This window comes from Sinocyclocheilus rhinocerous, unplaced genomic scaffold (assembly GCF_001515625.1).
Source record: "Sinocyclocheilus rhinocerous isolate Xijiao unplaced genomic scaffold, SAMN03320098_v1.1 scaffold613, whole genome shotgun sequence".
Classification (NCBI taxonomy): Eukaryota; Metazoa; Chordata; class Actinopteri; order Cypriniformes; family Cyprinidae; genus Sinocyclocheilus; species Sinocyclocheilus rhinocerous.
The window spans coordinates 67,770-77,586 of NW_015626869.1; the positions used below are offsets into that span (position 1 = coordinate 67,770).

Here is a 9,817-nt window from a genome sequence, read left to right on the forward strand (position 1 = left end):
ATAGACAGAGCACTCTTAATGTCAGGCGGCAACTGATTCCATAACCGTGGAGCAGCTACCGCAAAGGCTCTGTCACCTTTAAACTTAAATCGTGACTGTGGGACATATAAAATAGCTTTATTAGCAGATCTGAGGGACTTAGGAGCAGAATTAAATGAGATAAGATCAGATATGTATGATGGGGCTTGTCCATTAAGTGCTTCAAAAACAATCAACAAAATTTTGAATTGAATTCTAAAGGAGACCGGAAGCCAGTGGAGCGACGCTAAAATTGGAGAGATATGATCACGTTTTGTTGCACCAGTTAACAATCTGGCCGCTGCATTCTGGACCATCTGCAAATGAGCCAGTGAAGATTGTGGAAGGCCTGGGTATAAGGAATTACAGTAGTCCAATCGTGATGTGATAAATGCATGAATATCTAAAATATGATTTACTATATGGATTGTGTACAACCTAAGCAACTGAATGCGGAATCACCACTGTCATGTTTCCTTTGAATTTTGAATGGTGCTAGTTCGTTGAGATTAATTATCTAGTAGGCTAATTTATATTCTATTTGTTTTCAATTCACTAGTAGCTATATATATTTTGTATATAGGTCAACAGTTTTTTTTTTTTGATCATGTGATTTTTTTTTGTGATTTATGCAATCATGTGATCTTTGTTTTAAGATTACTTTTGCGCTTGCACTGTAAACAATTATTGTCTTTTTAACTGTAAAAACTGTAAAAATGCTAGAGTAAAATTTGATTTGACAATGTTGCTTGCAGTAGCACATGCAATAATGCTAAATGCTAAATGTTAACCAAATGCTATTTGGATGTCTTTAATAAAATGTGTTTAACAGTTTGTGCTTTGAACACAACCCCAATGCTTCTCCTGTAAGCAGGGTTAAAAACAAATAGCATGCATGTTTGAAACATGTTTTTATTGAACTCTGTATTTATTTATTTTTTCCTTTTTTTCTTTTTGGGTCAAATGCTTCATGCAGCTACGCCTTGAATTCTGAGTGAAGCAAGTAGAACAGGTAGAACCGCTCCAGTGGAAGTGAAAGCAGAAAGATAGTTCAGCTTTCATCGGCAAGAAAAGAGGCGGACAAAGCAAGATTGAACAGTGGGATATTTTTCATGGTAAGTACATATTTAAAGCTACATGTTACAGTTTAAAGCTATAAATATTTCCACCTGAAGCCCTTTTTGTAGGAATTCACTTGCTTGGCTCAGATTTGTTTGACCTGTCTATAAATTGTACAATGTGCCCCATGAATGTGTTTTGCGACAACAAAGTAAGATACAGTGACAAAGTAATATTATAGCTTACAGAAAAATATACCAGATTATATTGAATACCGGTAGATTGTAAAATGGTTGTGTAAAAGTGTTGGGCTGAAATCAGTGGCATAATTTCACTGCCAGTGCTGAGATTTTTTGCATTTTTTGGTTATTGTTGAGGTGTAGTGGGTGCGGCATCTGTGTGTTCCTCTTGAAAGACTTTGTCATACGGAGAACATGAGTTTATTTAACCACAGCAATCTATTTGTTGTACACTGCATTTGTTCACTTATTAAATTTATTACTTATGTATTTGCCCTTCAGGAACAGGTGTGAAATCTTTTTATTATACTATTATTATTAATTTTTGTAAAATTTTTATTATTTGTTGGGCTGAAATCAGTTGCATTCATTTCACTGCCAGTGCTGAGATTTTTTGCATTTTTTGGTTATTGTTGAGGTGTAGTGGGTGCGGCATCTGTGTGTTCCTCTTGAAAGACTTTGTCATACGGAGAACATGAGTTTATTTAACCACAGCAATCTATTTGTTGTACACTGCATTTGTTCACTTATTAAATTTATTACTTATGTATTTGCCCTTCAGGAACAGGTGTGAAATCTTTTTATTATACTATTATTATTAATTTTTGTAAAATTTTTATTATTTATTTTTTTTTAGCTATTAATGCATTTTTTTGATGTTGCCCTGTAAACACATTTTTCTGGTCGTTATTGTGTGTGTGTGTGTGTGTGTGTGTGTGTGTGTGTTTTCGGGTCTGAAGAGTTTACACTCAGATGTTTTTACTGTTGTGTTCAGATTATATATATATATATATATATATATATACATACAGTATATATAATATGTGTGTGTGTGTTTTTGTAATTGTTAAAAAAAAAAGAAAAGGAAAAAAAAATTACAGTTCAAAATTGCCAAGTGGCCTTGAATTCATTTGCATATTCAGTGTATAAATATATTTATGAATACAAATTTGAATAGTAGGTTAAATTAATATATAAAAAAAACAAGAAACCTGTGCTAAACTATATTAAAACATTTATAATACATTCACAGCCATTTAGTCTGAATGCATTAATAAAAAAATATTTAAAATTAGAGCTTCTTTTATTGGTCAAAACAAAATCAAAAAAGTTTCACTGACGTCATGACACACCACTTATGTTATGTTTATTGTGCTTTTTACGGAAAATGTGAATTCTTCAAATGTGTTCCATAAATGCTTAATAGTGGCCCATTTGTATAGAGGAATGAAGAACAGCACAGCCCTACATCTAAAGCTAATCTCTGTGAGGAGCTGGAGGACAAGGACGCTGCCTCTAAAATGAGTCTGAATGAGAAAATGGAGAAGAGGTACACTGCTCCCTCTCCAGAACCCAGCTGTGTCTCTTTGAAAAGTAATTTATCTATAGTTATGCCTCCGAATGTCAGTGATGAAGCAGTGACCTCTGACCCCAGGTAAGACAATACACAGATACAGAACTGACCTTATATCATATATAAATGGAGATTGACTGAATCCTTTGATTGATGTCAAAAGCCTGAAGAATCCCAAAACCACATCTCCAGAACCAAGCTATGTTTCTATGAAGAGTCATGTATCCTTACTTAAGCCTCCGGATCTCAGCTTTGGAGCAGTGACCTCTGACCTGAGGTAAGACAAAACACTGATACTTAATATCTCACAAAAAAACATAAATCGAGATTGGCTGAATGCTTTTATTAAAGGGGACATCAGATGCCCATTTTGCACAGGTTGATATGATTCTTTGGGGTCTTCATGAAAGGTCTGCAACATACTTTGGTTAAAATTCCTCAATGGTTGTGTAAAACAACACCCTTTTTTACGTTGTTAAAAACAGCTCTGTTCACTGCGACACACGTTTCGGTGTATGTCTCTTTAAATGCTAATGAGCTCAGCTCACTCCACCCCTGTCTTCCATGGATTATTTCTATTTGCTATATTTCTGATGTCGGGAGAAAATGAAGACTCTTTTGTTCAGTTGTACATCCAACGACAAAACACCTGCACTGCTTACGAGACATTGTTGCCACTACAGCTGCTCGAGCACAAAGAAAATGGCGGACCGCGTACAACTGGCTGAGGGCACAGATATGCTAATACAGGACAGTCCGTCAGCAGCCGTGGGTGGGGCCCAAGTAATATGACGCCATATTGCTCAGAAAATCAAAATGGCTTGATAATTGAGACTGCTTAGGTTTTTGGGGGATTAAACAAAGTAGTGAATGGATTTTTATCATTGTAGGGTGGTTGTGTACACACACTGCTAAGACACATTTATACGCAAACACCATGTACAAGTGAATTTTGATTTCAATGTGCCTTTTAATTTTGTTGAGTGATTTTTTTTTTTGAAAGTTTATTGGTGACTTGCTTGATCTTAGTATCAAAAATTTTTTTAAATATACTTTATGAATTTCTAAAAGGTAATAGTATAAACATAAAAGGTAAGCAATTCACAGAGGAAAATTCACGTGTAGGGCTCTGACTGATTAATAATAAAATTTATTGTCAACTTTTAATTTATTGATTAGTCATAGTAGCCATAATTACCAATGCAAAGCTGAGCCGGTGCTAACAACATTATCTGGTGCAAATAATTCTTGTACTCTGCATTTGTGTTTATTTATTTTTTTATTTTTTTGTGCTTCAAAACTGATTTGACTCAACAGTTTGAGAAACGATCTGATCCAGGATCAGTCCAGATGTGGAGCTTGTGAGAAGTTTCTGAGAGATCCGGTCTCTATTACCTGTGGACACAGTTTCTGCAGACAGTGCATCAGTTTCTGTAGGGATCAGTCCAGACCATCAGAAGACTTTGACTGTCCTCAGTGCAGAAAGAAATCCAGAACACAAAGAGTCATGACAGGAACAATTTCTGCTCATTCTGCTCACCTGCAGGAGAAGACTGGAGACCTGCATAAACCAGTACATGATGAACTACAAAGAGTCAAAGACCAGCACAAAACAAGCATGAAGAACAAATATGAGAGATTATTTGAGGGAACCAAACTCAAACAGAATCAAACCCTCCTGAACAGGATCTACACACAGCTCTACATCATAGAGGGAGAGAGTGAATGAATGAATGAAGAACATGAGGTTTTACAGATGGAGAAAACAGCCAGAACACAACACTCACAAGACAATCCAATCTACTGCAATGACATCTTTAAAGCCTCAGCTGAAGCAGGATCTGAGGAGAAAGAGCAGATCAAGACTGTTCTTACTAAAGGCATCGCTGGAATCGGAAAAACCGTCTCTGTGCAGAAGTTCATTCTGGACTGGGCCGAGGGAAAAGCCAATCAAAATGTAGATTTCATGTTTGTGCTTCCATTTCGAGAGCTGAACTTGATCCGAGATCATCAGTACAGTCTTCACAGACTTCTGCTGGACTTTCATCCTGAACTTCAAGATCTGGACTCACAGATTTATGAGGAGTGTAAAGTTGTGTTCATCTTTGATGGTCTGGATGAAAGCAGAATCACACTGATGTTTTCAGACGCTCAGAAAGTTTGTGATGTGACTGAGACTTCATCAGTGGCTGTGTTGATGTCAAAGCTCATGAAAGGAGAGCTGCTTCCCTCTGCTCTCATCTGGATCACCTCCAGACCAGCAGCAGCCAATCAGATCCCCTCCAAATACATCCACCGTCTGACAGAAATTCAGGGATTCACTGAGCCTCAGAAGGAGGAATATTTCAGGAAGAGAATCAGTGAGCAGCATCAAGCCAGCAGAATCATCTCACAAGGAGGAATCTGTGATTCATCAGAGGAAAGTCTACAGCTTTATTCATCTGAGCATTCAGGAGTTTCTAGCTGCTTTCCATGTATTTTACTGCTATTTAAACAGCACCATGGAGACACTTAAGGTTATTGTTCCAATGCATAATCTGCTTAAAGGAGCAGTAGATGAAGCCATTGAGCGTGAGCATGGACAGCTGGATCTGTTCCTGCGGTTCCTGCTGGGCGTCTCACTGGAGTCCAATCTATGAGCTGGACCTCAAGAAATACAACACATCAGATGAGGGAAGAAGACGACTGATACCAGCTGTGATCCACTGCAGAAAATCTCTGTGAGTGTTTAATCATGTTATAGCAAAGAGTGTTTATAAATGTAAATATTAGAAGAATGAATGTAATATTATCAAAATACCAGTTCTAGAGTGAGGTTACAAATTGAATTCTCTTGTGTGCTGCTGTCTTTCAGTTTTTCTGGCTGTAATCTCTTTGCTCAGGACTGTGAAATTGTGTCATCAGCTCTACAATCCTCAAACTGTGTCCTGAGAGAGCTGGATCTGAGTAACAATGACTTGCAGGATTCAGGAGTGAAGCTGCTCTCTGATGGACTGAAGAGTCCAAACTGTCAGCTGGAAAAACTGAGGTTTGACTGTCATATTCATATGTTGATATACGATTTATTTCAACCCCTGTTTACTTTTGATACGTGTCTGTAGGTTGTCAGGCTGTATGGTGACAGAAGATGGCTGTGGTTATTTGTCTTCAGCTCTGAGTTCAAACCCCTCACACCTGAGAGAGCTGGATCTGAGCTACAATCACCCAGGACCATCAGGAGTCCAGCTGCTCAACCACAAACTGGAGGATTCAAACTATAAACTGCAGATACTCAAGTATGTGGGGCAGTAATGGGGTTTTAATTAAGATCATTGATACTGATAATATCAAATGAGTGATCTAATTTGCATAACAAATTAATAAATATGAAAATAATTGCAAGTTTTATGCACTTGCTGTAAAGATGTTTTCAGACAGAAGTATGTGTTCATTAATTAAACCAAATCAAATCAATACTTGCTGACCACCCTTTCTCTTTAAAACAGTAGCTATTCTCTAAGGTACACTTGTCCAAGGTTTATTAATTTGTACAATGTAAATTTACATTAGAAGATGTAGTAAACAGTAAAAAATGTATAGCAAATGTTATTTATTTATTTTGACTTCACCATTGAACATGTTTTATTTTCTGTCTTCCTAAAACAGTAGTTAGTTCAATTTAGACTTTTAATGACAGTTATTGTGTCATAAACTGCCTCAGGCATATATTAGGTAGCAACAAAGAGAGCTGACTAATGAGGAACATAAAAAAATACTTGGCCAAGTATCAGTGCCTGCATTTGTGTACTTGCATAGATTATGTTTTTGGGTTAATACAAACCCATCGTAGATGTCACGGTGTGGTGTGAGAAATGCACGACGAAGATGAAGAAGAGTAATCTTTAATATAATCCACACAGAAGGAATCCACAGAAGGTAGGCAGGTATCACACGCACAACTCAACTTTAACACTGGACAAAGACAGAAAGCACAGACTTGACTAAATACAGGGGAGCTTGATGAGGAACAGACAGGTAAAGATGATTAACTAATAATGACACAACGAGAACAGGAAAAGGAACATAACCAAATATGGGCACAAGAGGGAGAAAACACAACAAACAGTCCAATGGGGGCCTGACAGTAGAAGGCAACGTGATATCTATTTAAACAACATATTTTTAAGTTTAGTGTTATGGATTCTGTTGGTATTTTGAGTTGATCTATCTTTGGGACTCTGGAGCTATTAGAGTTTATTAGAGTTTCTTACAAGAATCCTGAATTTGTCTCATTTCACATTTTGAGTGCCTCATTTAGATACATTTAATATCATGTATTCACTGATATTTCAGCTACTTCTTGCAGTTTTAATAATCAAACATTTATAATTTGTTCTTTATATTTGTCTCTTTCTAGTTTGAATCATGGAGGCAATTTTAGAATCACACCAGGACTGAGAAAATGTAGGCCACACACACGCACGCACACACACACACACACACACACAGCTCTAAAACGATCCATTTATGTATCATCTGTCTTGTTTTCAGATGCGTGTGATCTGACACTGGATCCAAACACCGTAAACACTCAACTCATGCTGTCTGATGAGAACAGGAAGGTGATGCATATGAAAACACCGCAGTCGTATCCTGATCTTCCAGAGAGATTTGATACATATCCCCAGGTACTGTGTGGAGAGAGGCTCACTGAACGCTGTTACTGGGAGGTTGAATGGAATGGGAGAGTGACTGGCATAGCCGTGACATATAGACACACTCTCTCTGTTTAAATCTAGATTAAAGACACATCTCTTTGGCCAAGCATTCAAATAATGCATATCATAATCTTGTACTGCAGTTATATCTGATCAAGGAATCAGCAGGAAAGGAGTAAGTGACTGTGTTTTTGGATGGAATGACAAATCCTGGAGTCTCTTCTGTTCTGATAACAGTTACACTGTTTGTCACAATAATGACAGAACTGACTTAATTGCACCTTCACCTCCCTCTAATAGAGTAGGAGTGTGTCTGGACTGGTCGATCGGCACTCTGTCCTTCTACAGTGTCTCTGACACACACACACTCACACACTTACACACATTCAACACCACATTCACTGAACCCCTCTATGCTGGATTCAGAGTTTATGAATCCTCAGTGTCTTTGAGAAATATCTCAACAGTATCTCTTTAAAGCTGTCACAAACCTTTTTTCTTTTTTTTTCTTTTTATAAAACAACTCGCACACCTAAATGATGAAATGTAATTCCTGTGCCTCTTGATGCGTCTCATGGAATTTGCATAATGATTGCTTTCGAACAGGTTTCCCCAAACACATCCCGGTCTGTCATTGGTCAGTAGTCAGTCCCACCCCAAACAGTGTATTTCTGTCTGCTGTTTTAGACATCACTGCTCAGGAAAGTCACTAGTGTAGGGTTTTGAGACTTTTCAGTTGGCATACCAACTGTTACTTAAGACTAAAGTAGTGATGTTAACCTTGTATAACCACTTATACATAACTTGCATGTTTAAGTCTGCCTTATTGTTTTACTATGTCATGCTTTTACCTCTTTGATTGTTCAATATATTAAAATGATTATTTTGAGATTTGTTTTATTTTTATTTTGAGATTGTGTTGGATATCAATAAAATAATTTCACTACTAAAAATGTTCATGACATTTCTTAGTTTTTCAGTGGGAATGTGGTAATGGCAATGGTAATGGTTTTTGAAATAGTTAACTCACATATAACTCACAACTTTGCTTTTAGAGGGAGACACATGCTAAATCTCTCAAGATTCATGCTTTATTACTATATTTTTGTAGTTTTTTGCATGTTGTACAATATTTCAGTTCTTCTCCAGTTATGGTCCTGTTCCAATGGTGTCCTTTTTTGTGTGAGGACCTCAGATACCTTGCAGCCAGGCTTGAGTTTGCTAGAGTTTCCAGTGGCGGCTCGTCGGGGGAGGCAGGGGAGGCACAGCTTCCCCATAATTTTGAGGTGAAAATGGGAGGAGGACGATTTAATGTTAATAAAATTCACAATTCATTTCAGTTGAATTGAGACATGTCTCAGAATGTGTATTTTTTTTGTTTGTAATTTCACAGTTGTAATACCATAACGTGAAAGCGCCGCTTTTCTATCACGAATGTGCCGAATCTACTGATGTAATTATAACCGCTAGGTGATATAGAAGGGTAGGGGGAGGCCGGGGGAGAGCTGATCTCTCGTGCCTCCGTTGGTAAAAAAAAAAATTTGCCAATCACCATCGAGTGTAAAAAATGTTTCCTTAATTTGTGCATAATTGGGTTATGTTGTTAAAGTAAATTTACCCAGTAGTCATAGAGCACTGCAGTAATGATGTATTTTTGTAGGCCAACCTATAAGTTTGCATCTCCCTGTTCCTTCCACAAAAGCCAATAGGATTTCTTTTTATTGGCTTTTAGATTATTACAGAAAATAAGCTCTGTGGCTGACAAAAGTTCATCATGATAGTCTTTTCAAATGAACACAACTTTATGAATTGTGAAGCCTACATACAGGGGCGTAGCAGCCATTTTAAAAGTGGGGGGGACAGCTGTCAAGTGACGTGACCCTCAATAGCCAAACAAATTATGTACATAATGTACAAAGTAAGTACATTCATGTTCACATAATAAATTCTATATAGCTAGAATACCAATTGCCGTACGTGTTTAGAGCACCCTAATGGCAATTTTGGGAACATCCCATGATAGCTTACAGGAAGCAAAACCCAGCAAAACAGGGACATATTTTTTTGTGATATATTTAAAAACCCTAACTCTAACCCTAATTTAAAAATAACTGCATGACTTGGGACTTTGAGACCACTGTGGACATCTGTACTTTATTTTTATGAAATAAAGATATTTTACGCACAATATTTCAGTTATACTACACTTAAACATTAACTTTTATCCCAATTCTTAACAGTTGGGAAAAAAAGGGTCTTTAAAAACTATTGGAGCACACTGCCTTTACCTATATAACCGATTTTATTTAACAATTTGAACATAAAATGACAATATATATATATATATATATATATATATATATTTAATTCATTAAAAAAATTGCAGTACTTAATGTTACATACACTACAGTTACAAAGTTTGGGGTCAGTAAGTTTTTTTTTTTTTTTTA

General features: G+C 36.8%; 1 protein-coding gene across 1 annotated transcript; it reads left to right on the top strand.

Annotated features, from left to right (window-relative positions):
- Positions 1-4,426: 4,426 nt before the first annotated feature.
- On the top strand, positions 4,427-7,442 carry LOC107719185 (NACHT, LRR and PYD domains-containing protein 12-like). The gene is made up of 6 exons (XM_016526562.1): positions 4,427-4,828; positions 5,227-5,390; positions 5,525-5,698; positions 5,772-5,945; positions 7,067-7,113; positions 7,201-7,442. The coding sequence occupies exons 1-6, from the start codon at positions 4,427-4,429 to the stop codon at positions 7,440-7,442; spliced, it is 1,203 nt and encodes a 400-aa protein (XP_016382048.1).
- Positions 7,443-9,817: the final 2,375 nt, after the last annotated feature.